A 26,218-nucleotide genomic window follows, 5' to 3' on the forward strand; every position below is an offset into this window, starting at 1 on the left:
TGTTTTGGAATTTTGAGTACACCCAAATGTCGATTATTTAATCGTATTATTGTATATATATGTCTTCATCATACAAAGAGGCTTACCTTTGTGTCAAGAAAACTAAGGAAAAAATTAAAAATGTGAAAGTTTTATTATTCATAAGAACTATGATATATTACTAATAAATTTTTTTAAGAAGTATATATTTATTTGCAAAAAGAAAATAATTTTCTGTTGTTTGTTATTTTGATAGGGAATTAATATCTTTTGTTATCAATAAAAACTAATGATAGTTAATTGGGGAAATCTAATATGAGGAAGGAAAGTTCAAAAACCTAATAAATGAAGTTGCTAATCATTAGAGAGAGATGAACAGTTTTTTTTCAGCCCAATATGTCAAGGAAACAGATATTTTCTGGATATCATGCTGAGGTGAACTCTGAAACAAAAGTCAGCTGGTCTCTGCTGAGACTCGAACCCAGAACCTCTGGATATACTCAGTATAATATCCGGAAAATATCTTTTTCCTTGATATATTAGGCATTGATGAAACCTGTCTGTCTCTTTCTACTGTCCCACCTGGGAGCTTATTTCTGAAGTTAAGAGAGGCTACTAATGCGTCTACTTCAACATTTCACGCCACAGTGCAAATAAGGAAGGTAGGGTCAGTGGTATAGATGGTAGCATGCTATGCCAGGTTTGCAAGAGGGCCTGGGTTTGAGTTCTAGCAGAGATCAGATGACTTTTCTTTTAGAGTTCACTTCGGCATAATATCCAAAAAATGTTTTTCCTTGACTAATCATTAAATTGTTTAAAGTTGGAAAGAGATAATACTGGATCATAAAAGAAAGAAAGATAAAATATTCAAAGTTTTATAAAGAAAAGAATGTTGTGCATAAAACATTCTGCTGTATATAAAGAGACTGATGCAACACACTTTTTGAGTTCACATTATGCATGTAATGAGGGAGAATTGAAGGTGTGTATATTTTTTGCAGTACTATATGAGAAGTTGATTATATTTTATTATTATATTTTTATATTTATTATAAAATTAAGTATATTTATTATACGTAATTTTGTTATTGTCATCTTTCTATTTTTCAATTCATTTTTAATGAAATAGTTTGTAGATTTATTCGTTGGATTAGTAACTGGAACAAAAGTATTCTTGTTAATAATTTACAGTTGATGCTTTTTTTTGTTTCAGTTATATTTTAAATATTTATAGTGTTTTTACATTTTTTTCAATTGTAGGATTTTGCAAAGAAGCTACATTTTCACTTACATCAGAATATAATAATGGCGCACTTCCATGTCAGTGTGATACTGATGGTTCATTAAGTTATGAGTGTGACGAATTCGGTGGCCAGTGTCCATGTAAACCAAATGTTATAGGACGATCTTGTTCTCAATGCAAGACAGGTTACTTTGGTTTTCCAAATTGTAAACCATGTGATTGTCCATCAACAGCTGTTTGCCACCCATTAACTGGACAGTGCATATGTCCGCCCAGAGTTATGGGTGACCGCTGTGATACTTGTGTCCCATATACGTATGGGTTTGACTCAATAATTGGATGTGAAGTAAGTTTTTCTGTCCATTCTTCTTTTTTTATCAATATTTCTTGCATTTCTTTTTTGAAGAATTTAATTTACACAGCATAATTTTTTCCAGGGCTGTAGTGTGCCTTCTTGGGACCCAGGGGCAAACTTTTTCTTGAGTGCCCTCTTGAAAGGGTTATTATTATGCAAAAAAATGTATATTTTTCTGGGGTCCCCCATTCAGCTTGGGGCCCTGGGGCAGTGCCCCAGTTGCCCCAGCCTAGTTACAGTCCTGATTTTTTCACACATATTAAATTATTTGTAATTTTGTATAATTTGAAAAGTAATTTCTTATAGATAAGATATTCTTCTGAGTTCTATTCTTGTCTAAATGGAATTTCTCAGAAGCAAACGCATGCATATCCTTTTCAGACCCAGTACTGACAAACGGGGGGGGGGGTGTTAATTTTTTTTTTTTGCTGTAGATATTCTTTTTTAACCTCAGGGAGTTCAGCTTTAACTTCAATGATAACACACGTATAATTCTCGAAGTCAGGGCTGTTGCTCCCTTAGGTAAAAATAGAATATCTAAAGCAAGAAAAAGCAATCCCCATGATTCATTGCATAGCTTTGTGGTTATAACTTTCCTGTAACAGCAACAACATTCTTCTGAAGGAATCTTTTCCATATTTTCATATACACAGTTCATATTACAGTTGAATCTCATTAAAATGAAGTTTAAGGATGAAGTGAAAATATTTGATGCTAACCGAATGTATAATATTTACCAACTGTACCATACTATATATGTATAATATTTACCAACTGTGCCATACTATATATGTATAATATTTACCAACTGTACCATACTATATATGTATAATATTTACCAACTGTACCATACTATATATGTATAATATTTACCAACTGTACCATACTATATATGTATAATATTTACCAACTGTGCCATACTATATATGTATAATATTTACCAACTGTACCATACTATATATGTATAATATTACCAAGTCCCTGACCATAAACATTATGTCTGGCATAATAAAGTAGACATGACAGATCTATTAAGAGTATGTGACGCCCCTAGTCGTGACATGAGAAAATTAGGTAACCCAACATGGAAATAAAATTATAAAGAAAAAAAAGTCATCTTGCAATTTGCTGGTAATTAACAAATTTGTTTAATAATAAGAGACTTACACAAGAAGGACAGAGGAAGTGTCACCTATCATTAAAAATTTTGATTCTGGACATTTCTAGGGAGAAATATTGAAAAGAAGTATCAGGTTTATTTTACTTCAGGTGTAATTATCATTTTATTTTAAATGGGATTTGGTGATTCATCTATTCATATTACAGTAGAACTTCTCTAAACCAGACACCCATAGTTAGAACACTTCTGCAAAGAATTTTTTCGTCAACTAGGGAGCTTGATGTTTTCTTTTCTTTACCCAAATTCGGTTTCGGCATTCTCTATTACATCACCCAAATTTTTTCACCACTTTCTTTTCCTCCCTGATGTACTGTTGGTGTCCACTGTGGTTGTTTGGGAAAGTTGAAACAATGATGACACAGACATGTCTCAATGAATATTATTAGTCAGAAAATCAACTCTGATCTCTAAAGAACTTTTCTTTCTTCATTTCATTTCTCCACACTGTACAGTTAATCTTAGTATTTTAGAACTTATGTAGCACTCCATTCCTTCTGCGATTAACCCATTTGCATCATGAGTGCATGTATGTGCAAAATTTTCCTGGCCATTATCGCCAAAGCGCATATGTGTGCGCTAGTTTTTTATGCATAAGAACAAAACACTAGAGTACAATCATACTGTATAAAACTATTGAATTTAATTTTTCAAATTATTTTCAATGTATATCTTCATTGTAATTATAAATTCTTTGTGCATGTCATTTTGTTTTTCCCTTTTTTTCATTTTGAAATATTTCTAACTTTATTCAATAAAAAAAAATTGATGATGTGGGCCAATTTTCCACTTTTTCGAATGATGCAAATGGGTTAAGTGAATTTCAAAACTTACGGAAAATGTAAAGTCATGTGGCAGGTGTAAGCTGCAAATGGAAACATAACAATGTAAGTATATGCAAGAAAGTTGAATTTTCATAAAAGCTAGAATATGGAACACTAGTACAAATTTTGTGTGAAGGATATGAAATCTGAAACCTACCTACCATTTCTGATCTTGTTGTTGTTGTTAAGAACCATTGAGTGGATTCTGACTCCTCTCTATAGACCATGACTCTCCAAGCTGGTCTGTCATTCATAGCATGCCTCAGTTGCACTAACTTCATTCCAGTGCTTTGCAACACCTCCTCTATCCATCTGGTGCTCGGTCTGCTTCTTCCTCTCTTTCCTTCCATTCTTCCAAGCATTATATTTTTTTCTAGTGAGCCTTCTGTAAGCATTATATGACCAAAGTAAGATAGTTTCTGTTTAGTGACTGTTACTTCTAGAGAATAGTCAGCTTCGACTTCTTCGATAACTGATTTATTAGTCCCTTTAGCTGTCCATGGAATTGTAAGCATCATCCCCCAGCACCAAAGTTCAAAGGAATCAATTATTTGTTTATCTGCTTTCCGTAGTGTCCAGCTCTCACATCCATACATAAAGATAAGAAAAACCAACACATTTATAATCCTAATTTTTGTTTTCATTGAGATATATTTGTCTTTCATTATTACATTAAGCTTTCTCATGGCTGTTTTACCCAGAACTACTCGTCTTTTTAATTCTTCTGTGCATGTTCCCCCTTTTACAATTCTTGATCCTCGGAAATCAAATCTGTCCACAATCTCAAAACTTTCACCATCTAGTTGAAAACTGAATATCTGCTAGTCACGATCTTTGTTGTTTTTTTTTGGTATTTATATAGAGAGAGTCCAAGCTTCTCACTTTCTGTTTTTACTCTTGATATAATGTTCTTCAGGTCCTCTTCAGATTCTGCTATCAGAGTTGTGTCATCAGCATATCTAAGGTTGTTGATCACTCTACCTCCAATTTTAACACCTGCTTCCAATTCCATTACATGTGATGCTGTCATTATATATTCTCCATAGAGAGTAAATAAGCTTGGGGAAAGAATGCATCCTTGCTGAACTCCTTTTTTGATTCCAAACCATTCAGTTAAGCTATAGTTTGTTCTTACACTTGCCTCTTGGTTAATAAATAGATTTCTGATCAAGCAGACGAGATGATTAGGCACTCCCATTGTTGCAAGAATATCCCAAAGCTTATCATGATCAACACAGTTAAAGGCCTTTGTATAATCAATGAAATCAAATATAACTTCTTTTGATGTTCTTTTGCTGCGTCCATTATCCATCTTATATTGGCAATTTGGTCTTTAGTTCCCCTATTTTTTCTGAAACCTGCTTGCTCCACTTTCTCTTTCTCTAATGGTTTTGAGTCTTTTCTGAACAATTTTTAGTAGAATCGTGCTGGCATGTGGTATTAGGGAGATTGTTCTGTAATTGGAGCATTTTCTAAGATCACCTTTTTTTGTGAATGGTTGTGAATATAGATCTTTTCCAGTCTTTGGGCCACTGTATTTTCTCCCAGATTTGTTGACATAGTGATATCAGTACATCAATAATATTTTCATCTGCCTTTTTCAAAAACTCTGCTGGAATATCTTTAATACCTGGAGCTTTGCAATTCTTTAGTTGATTTGTTACCCATCTGACTTCATCCTTTGTAACTGGTGGTTCATGATTTATTTCTATATTGCTATTTATTATCTTTCCATCTGATTTCTGATCTACAGAAACAAAAAATATATATTTTCAGTTTTTTCTTTTTATCTAAGACTATAACAATGACTATAAAAAATGTTTCAACAAAAAGTGAAGGGATTTTTTTCCAATCAATAATTAGTAACTGTACATAAATTAGAAATTATGGTTTAAAATTATAGAATTCTGTTATTAAGTGCTCAAAGAGGCATATTACTGCTTTAAATACGAAAACTTGGGAAATAAACAAAACTTATAATCCATAATCCAAAATTTTTTTAACCCAGAATCACGTAGGTCTTAAGGAAGACAAATTAGAGGGGTTCTACTGTAAAGGAAAATACAGTGGAACCTCATAAAACAAAGTCTAAGGAATACCAAAAATTATTTGTACTAACAGAATTTCATCTTGGCCAACAAAATGGTGATTTGATTGTCAAAAAAGACTTGAAACAGATTATATAGTAGAAAAATGTCCATAGTGTATACATACTTTGGTCAAGTAATGAACAACTTAATAAACTCTTATGATAAAAATTAGAAAACTTAAGAAAACACAAATGTGTATCACATTATTTATATAACTCTAAAAATATATGTCTATAAATGTTTGAATTCATATGCCTGTGGAAGAAAACTAAGAAACTAAGTAAATGATATGTATATATACAGGTTTTTCCAGAAAAAATTGTATCTATTTTTAATGATTATCTCTCAACTACTCATGATATCTCTAATGAGGCAACATAACATAAGCTATTTGTCCCTAGTCAATTACGATTGAACTATACCAATTAAAGTTTACAATTAAATTGCATATTTTACAACATTCGAAACAAAATACAAAGGAAAAGAAAAAATTATATTTGGTTGAACACAGTAGAACAGTTAATTTATAATATGATGAAGACAGCTGGGACAGGAAAAGAGCAGTAGCTAAAAGCTAGTATAATGATCTATCTCGACTCTATGATGACATCTCTGTACTTGTGACAAACATATATCTTCTTATTTCTTCAGAAAGATGAAAAGAATGGAGTATATTGGCCCAACAGGTGTAAATATATATTTATTAAAAAAATTGAAAAGTGAATGGTGACAACCAAAAGCTGATAAAATAAAATTTTATGCTAATGACTTTTTTTAATGTTAATTCAATGAAAATTTGTTAATGATACAGAAGGGCGAGAAAAAATAGAAAAAAGTAAAACAAAAGTCATATATTTTACCAATATATTATGTGATAAATTATCACATATATAAATTTAAAAAATTGAATCAACACTTCATATTGACTGTGTGCATATTGACTAAATCTAATTGGTGTTTCCATTTAAATTTACCTGTTTTATTTATTAATAACCAGACCAGCAATTTGATATCAGGTTAAATTAATTTTTTATTTCATAATACAGGGTGTTTCAAAAATAATCACCCGATTTGAAATGCATATATTACAAAAAATATTGAACATAGACACTTAAGATGTGCAGGTATGTATAGATGCGCTTGTGCCCACCGTTCATTCTAAGAGATTCAAGAAGGTGAAATACAGTCATTTTGAACAATGTTAAGTATTTATTTGAAACAATCAATGGCAGAGAATTCCAAATGTGAATACCCGAAAGAAAACTGTATTCCTCTTGAACTCTGCTCTCGCTGTAGGGGTTGGGATACAGTTTCTGGTGGAAAATCTTGTTTGATATCCATGTGCAGGGATAGGAAAAGAGGGAATATGTGTTGGTTTATGTAGTGATTCATACATTAGTATAGCTAATTGATATTTTACCAAGCTATCTAAAGAATTAGCCAGAGTTTAAAAAGAGGAGCTGTGTGCTCATTAACTGAAGCAAAGCTCATCACTCTCAATATTTTCTTTGAGCAATTATCAGGAGTTGCAGAGATGATCTATTGGCAGATAATCATACTTCCAAGCAATAAGCTAATTTAGAGGAAAAATAGTGAAAAATAAAACATGCACATTACATGAAAGGGTATGAAATACTTTGCTTTCAAAGATATGTATATATATATAGGAGTTTAATGATTTGCTGACTTCTAGTAAATGATTAGACCATGAAAGATGGTCATCAATTAAAACTCTGAGGTATCTAACCAAATCAGCATGTTTTAACTCATCACCTATTTGAATTTTATTGGTAATGACACAGTATCCAAAGACTTTTGCCAAGGTCTGAAAGTATACAAACTGATTTAGAAATATGAAGTTGCAGTAACTACTTGTGTTGTGTACTTCAGACATTGATATATAAATAGCTGAGACCCCTATCCCATGTATAATGGCTATGGTCAGAGAGGGTTAGGTTCTTCGCTGAATATAGCCATCATAATCAAGGTTTGAATCACGGCAGAAGAAATATTGTTTCATATTTATTCTTATTTCCATATTTCCACTGCATAAATATTTTATCCCTTGACTATGTACAAGTGAAAATAAATCTGGCCCAATTCCATTCATTTCTAGTCTAATCACTTGCATCCATTGCAAGCAGGGTCAGATTCAGAAACCCAGTATCCGCAGGCAGTTAACAAAGTTGTGAGCCCCATTTTTATAATTCAGCGAAAAACAAACTTTATTTTAACTAACAAACAAGTTTTATCTTCCATTTATGTAACATAATTTCGTCAGAGCCACATTAGTGGCTAAGGGGGCTTAGCCAACTTAGAAGCCCCCTTCTGAGGCAGGCGTGGATTCAGAGCAATATGCCAAAGGGGGAAACTCATTGTGTAGCAATGGTCACTCTGTCTCATATTTTACGGGACAGACCCATTCCCTCCTATTATCCAGCTTTTAGAAAGACTAATTGCCCCATCTGGTACTCCCCCTTCTTTATCATGTATTAAGTAAACATTTGTGTTAAATGAGTTCATCATAACAAGGTTTGGCTGTATCAATAAAACTAAATCTAATGCCACAGCACAAAATGCAAATATATATTTTTTTAAGGTCTTAACTTAATTATCATGAATTTAATAGGTCAGAAAATAAAGAATTTTTCATTGTTCCATAAACTTTCTGATAGGAAGTTTCTAGCAAATGGTTCACCCTGTACTCGATATATTTCTCTATAAAGTCTTTCAATCCTGTGTAATTTGAACTACTTATTGTAAATGAAGAAATCTGTGTTTTGCATTATTTTCAAACAATTGTTAGGTTTTCCCTATGTCTATCTAAGATTGTTCTGAACTGTAAAATGAATTCAACGTCTAGGTACTATATAAAATGTCAACATTAAATAGACAATTTACATTATTATTTATATCCATAACTCTATGCAATACATGTATAAAATATATTTATTTTGTAGGAATGTAACTGCAATCAGTTGGGAGTGTATCAAGGCATACTTCAGTGCGATCTTAACACAGGAAGTTGCAGGTACAATAAAATTTAAATTATTATTCAAATATAGAGCCCTCTTTAATAGAACGTAGAAATAATGGTGTAAAACCATTTAGGGATGAAAATTATTAAATGAAACTGTTTTGTGGTGATTGGTCCAAAAGAAACAGATTGTTATCTAGGGTGCAGGCACGTTGTAGTACATACTTCCAAAACATGGGATACAAGTAGCAGCAATAGAACATGAATCAAGCATTACTTTAACAACATAAATACACTAGGGCCTCACATACGCTCACAATACACAATTTGGCATATAACCAATGCCTTAGAAATTCTGCAGAGGAATGTTTCAAGATGCATACAGTCAAGTAGTAGTAGTAGTGCATAATTTACCATTAGATGCTTATTGTACTACACCTTCTGCATTAGTTTGCTAAAATGCGGTCATGAATGGATGTGTGTCATGAATTGAAAAAACAGTTTGAAATAGACCTTATCATTTTTCGAAGGTCTTCACTGGTGACGAATGACAGTGTGACCTTCTGCAATCAAAAAACAAAGTAGCAGTCCAAGCCAATCTAATTGTTCAAATTCACCATGTATCAAAAAAGCACACCAAGTGAAGTCCAATGTCAAAACTATGCCAATTTCTTTTTCAGGTTCATTTTCACATTTACTAGGGCTAACCTCTGTCGGTTCTCATATAATTTCTTCAAATTCATTTGGATTGTTGCTGATGGTAATAACGATATCAGTGAAGCCATAAATACTTGAAGGAAGCTCCATTTATTTATTATTATATATATTTATATATATTAATATACATTATATATATTTATTATTTATTTTTTAGAGTTCAGTGAAGAAACTGATGTAAAATAAAACTATAATCATGTATTTAAAAAGAAAAAAGAATTTTTTTAAATTGTGTGAATTTTGCTTGTGAAGTTAACCTTCCAAAATTATAAAGTACTACTCGTCTATTTAATAAACTGGAAAATGTTTCAAGAAGTCTGCATACATTAACAGCAGTATTTTGAAATCATGTAATAAAATCACTTTAGTAAATCAAATAATTGTCCTGATCAGTTTTTTTTAACCGATTCATAACCAGGTGCAAAGGAAATGTTGTTGGAAGAACATGTGACAAATGCAAGTCTGGTTATTGGGCTTTTCCATACTGTCAACTTTGCAACTGTGATTTACGTGGGAGTACAGAAGATATTTGTGAACAAGAGTCTGCTAGATGCTTTTGTAAAGTAAGTTAGTGTAAATGCAGTCTAGTTTAAAGTTTTATTAGGTTCATCAAAATTTTTGAATTGATTTATTTTTGGCATTAGTGTTTCATTTCACAGGCACTTGCTGATTAACATGACATACCTATTATTATAAAAACTTTAAAACAAACATTTTAAACAACATTTAAAAAGCAATGTTCATTCATGTTCAATGTTCAGAACATTTTAAACCAATGTTCATTCAACGAATAAACAAACATTTCCACACGAATGTTAATGCAATATGATTGCTGTTCTTCAAAAATTTTGCAGCTTTGTATAACTTGCATGAAATTTAGTGAAAAAATCTAGTAATTTGATTTTATCAAAATACATGTTTTAATGCCAATAGACCATACCATTTAAGTATAGTTTGAGTACTTGAAGGTTCAGTAATCAGGTGACAGACAAATATTTTTTTGTAAAAGAAAATTTATTGAATAGTTGGTGACTTTGAATTGGTCACAAGAGCTAAAAAATCACTTTTAAAACTGTACAATTAAAAGTAGAGATATGTGGTCCAACTAATCTAAAATAGCCTATATAGATGTATTGACATCATCCAACACTTCAAGTGTACCTCCTCCTATTTATAATTTTATAAACAGTGGCTTTATTACAGTACATATTTTCAAATTAGCGAAGATTATTTGCTTTATTTTGTCCTTGCAAAACAAAGCATTTCAATTTTTAATACTGTTTTTTAAGTAAAAATATCAGTATTATAAAGAATATATATAATATATAAAATTATGAGACCATATTAAATACAAGTCAACAGACCCTAGATATTAGCAAATAGAGGTTTATCCATGTTTAAGTAATCATTATTTTTCTGAAATTTTTAGGAAAATGTATATGGTGCTTCTTGTGATCAATGTAAACCTGGCACCTTTTATCTAGAAGAAACTAATCCAATTGGCTGCACAAAATGTTTCTGTTTTGGTACAACAGATCGCTGCTCCAGTGCATTTTTGTTCAATTTTCAAGTGAGTATAGTATATTGCACCAGGAAAGGAGGAAGGAAGCGATAGAAAAGATATATGACTTTATATTACAGATTATTTTTCAGAAACCTCTATATTCATCAAACAGCTATAATCCTGTGGCTGAGTTGTTTCAAACTTCACCCACACAAACTATCAAATTTGTTTCTGTTATATATTAGATATCTTTTTTTCCATAAAGGTAGCATATAATGCATGAACCAGAACTTTCATAACGATTATAAATCGCCTTTTTCAATGGTTCAATGTGATGGAAACACATGAATACCTATCTGTAATGTAAAAGGTATTTCAGTATCAGGGTAGGCCGATTTAAATCACAAAATTTAAATTTCATTTTTCCTTTATTTAACTTCAATGATATTGTTGTAAAAGTAACCTTGTGTGGTATGCATGTTATTGAAATGTGGTAAAGTTGTTGATTAGAAGAAATATAGAACATCTGGTAAATATAGACTTGAACCTAATCCCTGGCTAGAATGTACAAATATAGCTGTTCTATTTCTAGACTTTGTGCAAGTAAAAAAATTCAAAAAAATATTGGGAGCTAAACGTAGATATAACTGCACTAAGTATTTTAAATACATCACAATAGAGCACTAAGGTTCCCCTGTTAAAAAGACTTGGAACTTTTCAGAACTCCCACCATTTTTATATCAGTTGAAATTCATACTTTTCAATTTCTTGATGCTTCTTTCTTTTATTTTTCTCTATTTTTCCTATTTTTGTTTTTTTTTGGAAGGGGTTTTTAACCTTTAGTATTCCACAGTCATTTTGTGCCAGTAAGATGAAGTCTGTGGACCATCATTCCCGTGTCAATAAAATGAAGAAAAATGAAAACCATGGACACCTTCACAAAATAATATTCTGTATATACTATATAGCATAATGTGAAAAGTATTCTGTACATAGCAGTGAGTTGAATGTTATCCCCTCCAAGCTCAACGACCCCTTAAGTATTTTTGAGAACCCCTGGTTAAGAGAACCACTATTTTTGACTAAGGTAGTATCTTTTTGGCTCTCTCAATGTGAATATGCACAAGTAATGGTTAAAAGAGACAGAACTAGAGGGGTGGCAAATAATGATGGGATGAACAGTGATTTGACCAAATACTGAATATTCAGCGGGCGAATATCAATTTTCTTAAAATTCATCACAGTTATAAATAAAATTGACATTTTTAATTGAAAATAAAATTATTGGTAATTTCAAATGATTGATATTGAATTTTAATTATGCAATTATTTTGTAAATAAATATTTAAAAACTTGTAACTCAAAGATTTTTATTGCCATTATACTGACAATCAAATTTAGCAATGATATATTGTTTTAGTAGAAATGTGATTTCCTATAGGCTTCTATGGAAAATCGTTTGACTCATTCCAGCTTCTGCCCAAAATTTAAAGATAAGTTATTTAAAAAACCAAGGAATGCTATAAAAAAGACAAGCTGATTGAAGGCTAAAATGAACATCTTCAAAATTTTATAAATGAGAATGTACAGGAAGATGAGTAGATGAGAGATGCTGAAGATCTTTTTATTTTGCAGTATGCACACAACCAACACCAGCTTTAGTCTACTATAAATCTTGTGTCGACACAAACCAATCAAATTAACCCAAAGATAACCATTTGTTGCTTTCTTATCCATCTTCTTCCTCCTTTGAGTTGGGATATGAGCATAACAGACTGACCCAATGTCATGCATATGCCTTATTTGAGGCTTCTTTTCAGCCATAGCTGAAAGAGATTTACATTATGAACCAAAGATTTTCCAGTCCTGTTCAGAATATAAGCTGAATTGTTGATAAACTCAGCCCATAGGCAAGCTGGGAAGCTCATTTCTTTGTTAGAGTACTTGAGAATTCTTGCCATCTCAACGAGAGTTCTGTTCCCTCTTCTCTCCTTCACTACTTTCATTTTGTTCAGTACATGATGATATGCTTCGCACTCAGTATACGATGCAGTCAATCTGTGAATAATTCCATTCTTCTTGAGAATTCTTTGGACTGCTTGGTTGTCGAACTCTCCACCATTATCACTCAATACTTGTTCAATTTTATGCCCCAAGTTTTTGGCATGAGGTTAAAAAGGCTTCTAGTGCACTTGAGGCCTTTGATTTCTGCTTTGAGAAGAAAACAGTGGAACTTGGTGTTGTCTAGAAGACAGCAAAGTATCCATACTTTTACACAATACTTCAAACATTCCACATATATCTGTAGAGACAATTTCTCCTGGTTTTGTGGCTTTCTCTCTAATGTCAAACTTCAAATGATGAGCCTTGCCATAGATATACAGGCTTTACATAACTGTTTACCAATGTTGACCTTGATATTGAGTTCTTTTTCCATTGATGACTTCACGTGCTGTTTATCTTGATGTCCCCATTTTCCATGGTAAAGCTGGAGAAGGGAATCATCCTTGTTCACCATATTTACTTCAACTAGTACAAACACTTTAATTTTAGCATCACATCTCGTGATTCACGAAAGACTGATTCAGATAACACTTTCTAGATGTTGATTCAAATACACTGCTCTGGTTTCTGTCTTGCATCACTAATACTGAAAACAGATTCTTGCTGATGTCACAAGAAGGTCCAATATAATGTACAAACATATTTACAATTATATGAAAAATATATATATAATCAAATAACCCTTCTGAGGCATTGTGTGCCACAATAATTAACTTTTAATTGAATTTAAGGCATTTAAGAATGAATTAAAGATTATTAATAAAATATAATTAAACAAACATCTGACTACATTTTGCGCCATATTTAAATTGAATCAATTAATAAAACATTTTCCACTAATATTAAAAAATTGATTTTTCGAATGCTATACACACACCCACATAAATAAATGGGACTTACCAAGGTGCTGCTCATCTCCACTGGCTCCCTTGCAGCCAAGAGACGGCCACCAGGCACTAAATGTTTTAATACATTTTTAATATTTTAAAGGTGCTCCCCTGCTCAAGAATTATGTGCACCCCAGAGAACTACTATAATCAAACCTCAAACTCTTACACACGCAAAGCCACAATTAAAGTGAGTATAACTAAGAGATACTTCTACGCACTACAAAGAAAATTCTAATTCAAATAGTTAATCAAACTGTGGGAATGGAATGATATGCATATTTATGTTTTGATGTTTGGATGCCAATCAGTACAAACTAAAGTCATTGTGCACCAATTTCAATCACGTGTATGAAAAAAATTGGTAACAAAAAGATGACATGGAAGCGAAGAAAAAAGTGTATTTATTTTTAAAATGCAAATAATTCTTCCTATGCAATTTTGAAAGTTAAAATATCTACTTTGGGAAAATGGCATTCACAACACTGATATCAAGAACGTATCAAACATCTTGCAATCTTTTAAATTGTTTTCTACAGTTTACCATGACCATTATTGTTATTGCACCTTTCCCAACAGCTGGAAGTACTTTTCCATATGCCACAGTTATACCATACAGATATTTGAATTTTCCAAAATCTACAAAGAAATTACTACCCTTGGTAACATGTTTAGATACACCGTTATCTATATATATACCAATCATCACAATTCACGTCTGCAACAAAAACATCTTCATCTATGGCTAAGAGAGTTGTACTAACAGCAGCAGTGGTATCACCATCCTTACTTTGATATCTTGTGGAACAACTTGAACTGGGTTTTGGGGGTTCACCATCAGTAATCCATTTACTACAGCTCTTGACCCAATATCCTTTCAGATGACAGTAATTACACATAATTTATTTCTTACTTAAATATGTGCTTTCTTCTTTTTCTGATGATTCTGGGTATTCTTCTGTTTGAAACTTGCAACCAGGGCTGCCTTGAGAGCATCATGAGTCCTCAGGCCAAGTGCCTTTTTTCAAGCCCTCTACCTGGCCAATTCTCAAACAATTCAACTACTTTTCATTTTTCCCCTCTTGTCTTGAGGCCCCAGGGTGCGCTCATGCATTAAAACGCACTGCTTGCAACTAGTGCTTCGTGACCTGATTCACTTTCATTGATGTATGTCCTTAATAAGTAAGTTTCTCGTAAGCTCATGAGAACATAGCTGTGTTGTTAAAAATCATCAACATTTCTTTTTTCTTCGCTCAGGAGCAACCAAAAAAAAACACAACTTGATTTGAAGGCACAATAACTTTGAGTAAGAGTATTGATTATCTTGGATATCAGTAGAATATGGGAAAACTTGGTTTCTTGTTTATTTTCTAAACCTTTGTAAGCTCATCCACTAATTCTTCAATTTGGATAAGTTTGCTGCCATATCTCAGTTGATGACCACTTAAACTGGAAAACCTCTAAACAAATGTTGTACAGTTGATTTTTAGATGTGGCTTCAAATAGCTTGTGCAGCTCTAGCCGTACATTCTAGCACAGTCAAATCTCATCACTTTCTGTAATGTGTCCCCTTTCATTGAATTTGTTAGAAACATCATAGCATAGTTATGTGCTTTATTATACTTCAAGTCAGTCTTGTATTGACTTACAATAGCTGCTGCTAATTGGTCCAATTTTTTGGCAGTTGCATTCTCCCATTGACTACATCTAAGGCCTCACCATAGAAACTTAATGCACATTTTATCCTATATTTCCATAGTGTCCAGTCTCCTTTGCCTTTGCTCAAGTGGCATAGTGGTAAAATGCTCGTCTTCCACTATGAAAGGTACCATCAAGGTACATTGGTTCAAATTCAGACAAAGAACATCAGAAAGAAGTTCTTTACATACCGAGCCTGGGATGACCACCACTTTGCTTCTCACCCAACTCCACTGGTTGGAAATTGCTGTATGGCGATATTTGACTGGAGTTGGTGTGCGGTAAAGAAGGGGTCTCCTTTGCTTAGTGTGGTCCAACTTCTTGGGGTAAAGTGCTTATATATCCCGTGGGATAGAGCCTGGGCCATGTCTGGCTCTACAGTCTCCTTTGCCACTGAATGGCTTGACTTGAATCTTGCCAGCTTCCATCCTTCGGAACTTCACTTGGATTACGCTTCTTGACTGTAGTTAGGATTAGGAACTCACTGTTCACTCACACACATAGCAGAGTAAGCATGAAGTAACCCATAACCTATAGGAATTTTGAATCTGTTGATATTTCCTTTCTTCTAATTGTGTGTGAGAGTAAATAATTATAACAGAATATTCAATAGACCTAAGACACATAGAGATATACACACTAAAAATGAGAGACAACATTTGCTGTTGTTGACACACAAAAAGTTTAAAAAACTACTGCAGATGACATGACAGGGAAAAATTGAAGCCATTGTGGCAACCCTATGGGCTGACTTAGTCCAAACAAACTGAGTTTTTCCTATACTTAACATGTGTTTTGCCTGACCGAATACTTTTAAAATATGAATAACTAAATGAATTTAAGCACCATGACTGTTTAACACATCTTCAGGTAATATACATGATCCAATAATGGGGAAATATAAGTTTATCCTCATATAAGGGGTCGTTATATTTTTTATTTATTTTTGAAAGGGGAAGTTCATTTTTCCCTCATGTCATAAGTTTTTAATTCAGTGCCTTTAATTTATTTTAAAAATTTGATATATCCATCAATGTGTATGGGAATATGATTGATTAAAATAATATGAAGCTTTAATTAAAAGTGCAATTTTCAGAATTTTTTAGTTTTAACTGTTTATTTTCATTCGTCATTATGATAGATCCGTGGCATTTTGGAAGTGTTTCAGACCTGTGGGTGCTCATCTTAAGTTTTATGTGGGGAATTTTAATTTCTGAATTAGTTCTGAGGTGCTTGGGGAACAGCTCTGATGAAACTTTGATGGACTACATAATATTACTTGGCAGTATTTCAAACATGCAAGTGTTGGGCTTGAATGGGGGTGGCAGCGTTAGAGCTGTTGGGCCTCAAGCACCATGGCCCCACATTCTGGAGCAGGCCACCAATGCTAGGACTTTTGTTGGACCTCCAGGTGAGATAAGTAACAGGCCCCTCTTTAGTTAATTTATAGCATGAAAAAACAAACACGTATTACTGAAATATCCTGCCCAAAAAATGATGAGAATCATCCCAGGCTCGGGGCTGGAGCCATATCACCCCCCCTCTTAAGGGAGGCATGGAGCTGACAGGGCCCAGGACAATTAAAAATAATTTTTTGTTTTGTTTTTCATGCCATAAATTAATTATAGAGGGGGCCTTTGAAAAGTATGGCTGGGGGTGCCAAGGATCCGAGTCTAGAGCTCCTGTTTCAGAAGGGGGCACATGTCAAGCACCAGGCTGAGCATCCCATTATAAATTCAGAAATGAAATTTTTTTTTCATACACACAGTTCAACAGAACACCTATAATATTTCGATTTCAGAATCAATTCTAAGGGTGCTCTGCCCCATGCTACAAAATAATGCAAGTGCTCAAGCATCTCCCACCCTGTGTATTTAAGGTTTTGCTGCCTGTAGGCTATATATACAAATTTTTCCACCCTTCTTCCATTCCAATCTGATATTATTGAACCTTCTGCTATAGCAGGGGTTCTCAAACTTTTTCCACCCACTGTGCCACTTTCCCCTATTAAATACTTATCCTCGAGCTCCGCCAGCTCCCCAGAGAGCTGTTTAACAAATAATATTTCTGGAAAACTTTTGTCAGGGTCGCCACTCCACAGCACTCCTGAAAAAAGTTGGAGGTGCATAATTTAATAGCACTGTGCTACAGGGTATAGTACTGAGAGAGGAAAGAAATATTTAAAAACAACTTTTTTCATGAGCCATGGTAACTCTGGGGGCTATGTCTGCATTTCAGTTTTTGTTCTACCTGCACTAAAAGTATTTTTTACAATATTTTATTGTAAATGGCTGAAAAGTATTATATATGCTAATGATTTCCATTAAAATGCTTTTTTCTCAAAACTTTTTTTAGGCAGATGAACATTTTTTTTTCAAACACCATTTGTTCAAATGTCTTGAAACATTGTGCATTTCTCAGCACTAAGGTGTTACAAGCTTAAATGGGAAGATTTTTTTTTTATTAAAATGATGTAAAGAAATTTTGTGGCACAAGATATGGATAAATTTGGTGATTTTTGAAATATTTGCATGTTGTTGCAGTTAATATTCAGAAAACAAATAACTGAAATTGTAAAAGTTCTCGCTAAATTGTATAAATATATGACAGAATTTGAGAAAAAAATTGAGTTCCCAAAGTGAACAGAAATTTTTTAAATGTTCCTTAAAAGTGAGGATTTTTCTCATAGGAAAGCATGGGAAGCCATTGTCTGTTTGGGTTTACTTGATCCCTTTAAAAAGAGCAATCACTATCTTTATCTGACAACCCTTATTCCCCATGCTTTCTCAATGGACAAGCTGGTCACATCACCTCCTGTCATTCATTGCTCCAGTGTTCAGACTCATCAAGCTTATATTACTTGAAGGAGCATCCAGCTGCTGTGACGACAGCTACATCAAATGCAAGGAAACCATGTGACTCGGTAAAAGCAAAGTTTGTTCGCCCTTAAAAATGTACGGTTCAGTCTCTAAATATTTGGTTTTAAAGATTTAAAAAAAGGATAGAGAACTCATTTAAAGATGAAAAAAGATTCAATTATTTATTTCATTAATACTGGGATCATTTCATTCATTAATGCTGGAATCATTTCATTCATTAATGCTGGAATCATTTCATTCATTAATGCTGGAATCATTTCATTCATTAATGCTGGAATATTTTCTTTCATTAATGCTGGAATATTTTCTTTCATTAATGCTGGAATATTTTTTTCATTAATGCTGGAATATTTTTTTCATTAATGCTGGAATATTTTTTTCATTAATGCTGGAATATTTTTTTCATTAATGCTGGAATATTTTTTTCATTAATGCTGAAAAATTCCTTTCATCAATTCTTGAATTTTCCTTCATTAATTCTGGATTTCCCTTTATTAATTCTTGAATTTTCTTTCATTAATTCTTGAATTTTCTTTCATTAATTCTTGAATTTTCTTTCATTAATTCTGGAATTATTTCCTTTATTAATTATTATTTCTTTCATTAATGCTGATTGTTTCTTTCATTGATGCTGGAATTATTCCTTTCATTGATTCTGAAATTATATCTCATTAATTCTGAATTTTTTTTCTTCATTAATTTTTAAATTATCTCTTTCATTAATTTTGGAATTATCTCTTTCATTAATTTTGGAATTATCTCTTTCATTAATTTTGGAATTATCTCTTTCATTAATTTTGGAATTATCTCTTTCATTAATTTTGGAATTACACATTTTTCATTAATTTTGGAATTACACATTTTTCATTAATGCTGAAATTATTTCTTTCATTGATTCTGAAATTATATCTCATTAATTCTGGAATTATATCTCATTAATTCTGGAATTATCTCTTTCATTAATTTTGGAATTATCTCTTTCATTAATTTTGGAATTATCTCTTTCATTAATTTTGGAATTATCTCTTTCATTAATTTTGGAATTATCTCTTTCATTAATTTTGGAATTATCTCTTTCATTAATTTTGGAATTATCTCTTTCATTAATTTTGGAATTATCTCTTTCATTAATTTTGGAATTATCACTTTCATCAATGCTGAAATTATTTCTTTTATTAATTCTAGAATTTTTTCTTTCATTAATTCTAGAATTTTTTCTTTCATTAATTCTAGAATTTTTTCTTTCATTAATTCTAGAATTTTTTTCTTTCATTAATTGTGCAATTATCATTTCCATCAATCTGAAATTATCTTTCATTATCTTAATTATTAATATTTATAATTATCATAAATAAATTACAGAGATCATTGATAAAAATTATAAATAATAATGGTCCTAAATTAGATCCTTGTGGGACTCCTTTGATTATCTTCATGCCCTTACTTTTATGGATAAAATTAAAAGTATTTCCTCTAATTCCATAGGAATACAATTTTGAAAGCAGGATTTCATGATTCACACTGTCAAATGCTTTTCTTATGTCAAGAAAGATGCCTATTGTTTTTCTAGATTGGTCAATATTCTTGTAGACATACTCAGGAAAGTTTGAAAGAGCAGATTCAGTATTTCTATTAAGTAGAAACCCATGTTGGTTATTGGAGAAGAAGTTATTCTTATTTCAAAAAAAGAGTAAATCCTAGTTTTAATAAGTGTTTCAATTATTTTCTAGATAGGTGGCAATATTGAGATAGGCCAATAGTTTCATGAAGTTAATCTGACTAACATTTTTAAAAATAGGAACAACTATAGCTGATTTGACTGATTCAGGAAATTCACCCCTTTCAATGCATATATAATAAATATTAATAATAATATTCATATTTATTTAATTATCAAAATAAATGAAAGAAATTATTGCTTTCATTTATTTTGGAACTAAAATTATCTGTTTCATTAAAACTAGAATTTCTCTTTCATTTATTCTGGAATCATCTTTCATTTATTCTGGAATCATCTTTCATTTATTCTGGAATCATCTTTCATTAATTCTGGAATCATCTTTCATTAATTCTAAAATCATCTTTCATTAATTCTGTATTACCTTTCATTAATTCTGTATTATCTTTCATTAATTTTGAAATTATCAATTTCGTCAATGCTGAAAGTATCTCTTTCATTAATTCTGGAATTGTCTTTAATTAATTCTGGAATTGTCTTTAATTAATTCTGGAATTGTCTTTCATTACTGCTGGAATTATCACTTTCATTTATTTTGGAACTGAAATTATCTCTTTCATTAATTTTGGAATTATCACTTTCATTAATTCTGGAATTATCACTTTCATTAATTTTGAAATTATCACTTTCATTAATTTTGAAATTATCACTTTCATTAATTTTGAAATTATCACTTTCATTAATTTTGAAATTATCACTTTCATTAATTTTGAAATTATGAATTTCATCAATGCTGAAAGTATGTCTTTAATTCTGGAATTATCTTTAATTACTCTGATGAAAAGAATGCCACATGCGACTCATGAAAGGAACAAATCTAAATTAAAGAAACATAGAAATGAATCCTTTTTTTTCTTTTTTGATATTTCAAAATTTTTTTAAGTTCAAGTTATTGATCTGCCTGTTTTTGCTTGATTAAAGCTGTGGAATTCCTTCACTGTAATTTGGGCATCTTTTACTCAGCCACCTCGTTGGGCATTTTGCCTGTTGTGGCGTTGTATTTGTATTTATATAGGCCCATAATTAATTTCCAAACATCCTAAACTATATGATATAAGACAATACGGAGACATTAATTCTTATTTTCATGCTTGAGAAGAAATAAATAAAAAGCTGAAATTAATGTTATTGCCTGGATATCAACCTCAAAAGTGGGTCTGGCTCATTATTTTATATTTAATTTTCTGGGCTTTGTATTTTTAAGCGAACTCAATGTTTCAAAAATCAAAAATTCAATTCTATTTTTAAACTTATTGATGCAGTGAAAAACCCCACTAAATTTCAGCATTTTTATGCTAAAATCAATAATTTTAACATTGATCTCTATGGGGATCGTGTTTGTTCTCACCGAGTCACGTGATCTTCCAACAGAGATGTTGGGGACACCGTTCTCAGCACTGCCAAGGCGGAGACTGCTGACATCATACTCTGTTCAGTAATATAATCTCGTTCAGACTTGAACAGCCATGTTTTTTGCACTGTTGCCAAAACTCAGAATCTAAATACTTGACTAATAATCTGTTGCCAGATGCCAAAAACGTAAATAAATAAATCAATTGAATGTCCATTTACATAATATTCTAACAAAATGTGCTTTAAAGGCTTTTCAGTGTTCAAATTCTTAAAAATAACACACAATTCTTTTTCTATGGACAAGCTCTCTACTAGTAAAATAGGATTTAAAGGAGAAAAAGTTTTAGAAGAGGATGAAGAAACAAAGAGAATTCTATGAATGACTCAAAACTGCCCAAAGAGATTCATGACCCTGTTTAGTAAAGCCAAAACTATGCTTATCAATGTATTTCTCACAAAAAAAACATTTTCAATTGAAGCAACACATTTTAACAAGGTATTTGCAAATTAAAAAAATTGTAGGTAAGATTAGAAAGATTATGATTGTGTTTTACTGAAAAAAAATAAAAATGTTGTGTAAGAGTGTTTTTGTGAAATAAGTTATAAGTTATATTTATTGGCTATAAGTGATGAAAAAAAACATGCAAATAATACAAAATTAAAGGGACGTGGGAAAGCTTTGTTATACATCTATGTTCATTTAATGTGGCCCCACCTGTATCATATTATATTTCAGTTCTGGAAAAAATATGGTATGTAATGAATGCTAATGCAAAGCTTAATTATGACATGATTTTTGTAGATGTCTGATATGCACTTTTGGGACACAGTTGGTTTGAAGCTGGACAATGACTTATCATTTGTGGATATAAACGTAACATTAGTAGAAGCAGGAAATATATTACAAGCAGTATTACCTACTGGACTTCCAGCAGGATCCTTATTTTTTTTTTCAAGTTCGAAGTCATACTTAGGAAACAAAGTAAGTTTTTATATTTTTGATTTGCAACATTGACCAAAAATTTTGTCAGCTAATGGAGGATGTCCATAGTAAAATATATCTAGGTCTGTAGACATAATTAAAAAAATGTCTATTAATAGGGAGTATCTGTTATAGGAGGTGTCACTGTATAATAAATAATTAGTTCATTTATAAAATTATGTTGCCTGAATATTAAAGGGCATAGCGATTCTAGCTTCAAAATTTACACTTAACATTGACTATAATTGTGGAAAAAGATCACAGCCAGGTGCAACAAATGATGATTTAAAAAAAGTAAAGCTCAGAATTTTTTCATTTTTTTGTCATATAATGAGGAATGATTTCGTAAAAAATCATTATATATATACAAAACTTGCAATAATTTTTTAATGAATAATTCTTTTTGGATTTTGAATGCAATGCAAAAAATGTTAACGTCAGAATTATTTTCTTCCTGTCTTTTTCTTTTTGTCTAAAAATTGTTCCTCCCTTTTGTATCTCATGTGATTATCATACTTTTTAAATATATTTATTGACTGGCTCGATCACTCCAGATATCGAGCAATTTCAATCATTGACCACCCTGTTTTAAAAAACTCTCTATGGCATCTGAGTTTACCTCCATCTTTTGTTAATTTTAGCTAATGTTCCGTTATTTGGTAACTTGTTAGTCTATTTGAAAACATGCCATGATTCATCCTGTCTATACCATTCATAGTGAATTTCTTCTGTGTATACAAAAGCATTTGTAGCCAAGCACACACAGCTTAAATAGAATATTGGATAAAACAAAAGGGCCATATTAGATAGAACAAGGACCTTTCTTTTTAACTTGCATTGCTTATTTTCACTATTTACAATTATCATTATATTTATACACATGTTATGTTTTAAATCTTTTTTAAATAGTTATCTTCTTATGGAGGAATTTTGTCATATACCATACTCTCTGTAGTAGACAGAGAAGCTGCTGTTGGAAGTTTGATTGGTCCAGATTTGGTACTTACTGTAAGTTAATTTATTTTTTAACATTGAAACATACCTTATATAGTGTCTTTCATTACATATAGTTATCATTAGATTACTTTCATTTACAATTTGTTTATATGTGTAAATAAATGAATGTATGTAAAAAGTCAAAATTATCTATACTTTTGTCATAATGCAACTATAGGTTAATCACACTGACCTCTGTGCATCCATGCTTGAAGTAGATACTATTGTGGTCATGCTATTGAAAATTGACCTCAGTAGGTTCATTATTCTTACTTCTGATTTGATGTTAATGTGGTTGCTTTACTATTGGTGTGCAAAAGGGATGAACAAAGAACAATGATCTGATTTTTTGGTCAGAAGTTGTGCAAAAACTGAAATTCATTGGAGGTTTACAACAATATAGGGACAGTCCTCTACCACATACAATTTCAAGTTCAATTATTAATATGTTAGGTGAATGGTAATGATACATTAGGTTAATGAAAACCACCAACGAGACACCAAGGTCATACTGGTTGTTACAATGAAGTTAATTCAATAACATTTCGATTACTATACAATGTAAAATAAAAAGTCACTATGTAGTAATTTTTGAGAGTGAAAACAAAAAATTATGAAAAAAAAATCGAAATAGTAAGGGAGGTCGGAGGGAAATGCGATTACACAAACACATATAATACATAAAATATAAATATACAAAGATGCCACTGTACTCTAATTTACCTGATTAACGGGACCCAGGTTATTTGAAAAATCTGGGTCCTTTTTGAGTGAAAGTGGGTCCCTCTAAAAAAACATTTATCTTGAAAAAAATTATGCCCCCCCCCCCATAATTCACTGGTATCTCTATGAATTTTCTTCCAGTATGCTCCAGGTCTTTGATCACCTGCTTATATTTCTTCGTTGATACTGAGTGGTGGGTAATGTTCTGGGTAGGAGAAGAAGGTATCTGTGAATCAAGTACTCATTTCTAAAAACATGTTCTATCCAAAGGTTCATTTACTTTCATTGTCTACTTGTAGGAAAAGCTTGCAAATAAGCTCATTAGCACTGAGAATTTAACTTATGGAATTCTGCACGTATAATCAATCTAAAACAAATGTACAGTTCAGGCTGCTTATAACGTTTCTCCCATTTAGAACATTTTTCCACTTAGTACAACTTATTTTCGTGGTCCTAACAATAAGTAATTTTCATTAAGATTTCCTGTTTAAAGTGTTTCCCTATGTACAAAGTTTTTATAACGGTTTTTTGAAAAATGTTATAAGCAGGATCCACTTTAATTAACAGTTGAAGGCACACATTTATATATTTACTAATAATCAACCTATAAATTCCTTTCTGATTGATTTTACATTTCATTAAAAAAATCTTTGCACTTTCAATATCTTCTGATAAAATTTAAAGCAAATTAGATTCTCTCTCTCCTCTCTCAGACACATATCTTCTGATTCCCTATTCATACTTTGGTTTTCCTGGTAAAATTATTTTATTTTCCTTCCCTGTGATGGTCCACCATTCTGATCTGTCACCATTTAATTGCCACATATTTTAACACCTGAATATGGAAGCTATGTCAGATTTGTGTTGGAGAAACTTAACAGTGTGCTTATGTGTGTATGCCCAGCATTTGCAGTGTTTTGTGTTCAGTCGGTGGTGCCATCTATCTAGCGGCGCAATTAGATACTTTCTGAAACGGGGCAAGTACACATTTATGGCACACCCATGTAATGTAAAAGAAGCAGTTATAAAGGGTGAATTTGGTGCTCCCCTCTAGTGCAGAGCCCAGGACACTAGACCCTCCCAGTTGCATCTATCTTACAAGCTGGTAATCGTGCATTTGAAGTTTAATGTATGGATATTTGTGTTGTAGGTCTGTGTGATCGCCATGGGAACCAGAAGTTTTTCAAAGGAATAGCCAACTGAAAATTTGAGACCCTTTGAAAATCACATTTTTAGCCGATTACCATTGCGCGATCGCGGGTTCCAAAGCCGGATTTTCACCAAAAGCAAAATTTGCTGGGGGTTTTATAAGGGGCCTCTTCCCCCTCCCCACGAAGATCAAAAACTAAAAATATTTTTGTAGAGAATAAAAATATTGAAATGAAATAATTTCTTATATACTATCTGTTGATTTAAAATTATTTTCGAGTGTTAGAGACTCAGACTTTCTGTGAAGAATTAGATCCTTGTGCACCTTAAAAACCTGATTCTGCGTACACAGCCGTGATTGTTGCGATGCGAAACGGTGACTACCACGTAGCAGCTAGATGGCAAACTGTGGATATTCAAAGTCAAGTTTTTTTACAAATTCTGTTTTTTTCCATGATACCGGGAAAGTTTTACAATTTAAACGGCCGTTCCAATCATTTGTGATTAAAAAAAATGTGCATTCACAATATTGTAGGCACAAGACAAATTTACACCATATAGACGCAGTCTTCGAATGCTGGCAGATAGCTGCGAAAGTATCATAATTTCCCATATGTAACCGGAAGGGAGAAAATCTGCAGGGTAATAAAAAATCCCAAATTTGAAACTTCTGTACACTGCCCCTCATTCAGGGAAGCAACTAGATCCCTCATCTTATTCTTCAAAAACCCGCAAGTATATTAATACAGTACAGTGTACAAAGTAGTAAAACCAGTTTTTCAAGGTTGCAAGATCATGATACATAGTAAAAAGAAGAAAAAAAAGAAAGGGGAAAGGTGGGGAGGTTTTTCTCTGTACTTTTTTCTTCTTTTGAAAGAATGCA

The 26,218-nt window shown here is 32.0% G+C and overlaps 1 protein-coding gene across 2 annotated transcripts in view; it reads left to right on the forward strand.

The window, feature by feature from the left end:
- LanA (laminin subunit alpha) overlaps nt 1-26,218 on the forward strand; it is a 308,555-nt gene that overhangs the window by 120,465 nt on the left and 161,872 nt on the right. For both annotated transcript variants that reach the window (XM_089239807.1, XM_089239808.1), the window contains 6 exons: nt 1,240-1,568; nt 8,629-8,699; nt 9,781-9,925; nt 10,792-10,932; nt 22,288-22,467; nt 23,377-23,475. In XM_089239807.1, the coding sequence (XP_089095933.1) occupies nt 1,240-1,568; nt 8,629-8,699; nt 9,781-9,925; nt 10,792-10,932; nt 22,288-22,467; nt 23,377-23,475 (965 nt within the window). The remainder of the gene's footprint in view (nt 1-1,239; nt 1,569-8,628; nt 8,700-9,780; nt 9,926-10,791; nt 10,933-22,287; nt 22,468-23,376; nt 23,476-26,218) is intronic.

The sequence above is a fragment of the Pholcus phalangioides genome, unplaced genomic scaffold, assembly GCF_987345545.1.
Source record: "Pholcus phalangioides strain wild (caught in Gottingen) unplaced genomic scaffold, Ppha-v1.0 ptg000011l_1, whole genome shotgun sequence".
NCBI lineage: Eukaryota > Metazoa > Arthropoda > Arachnida > Araneae > Pholcidae > Pholcus > Pholcus phalangioides.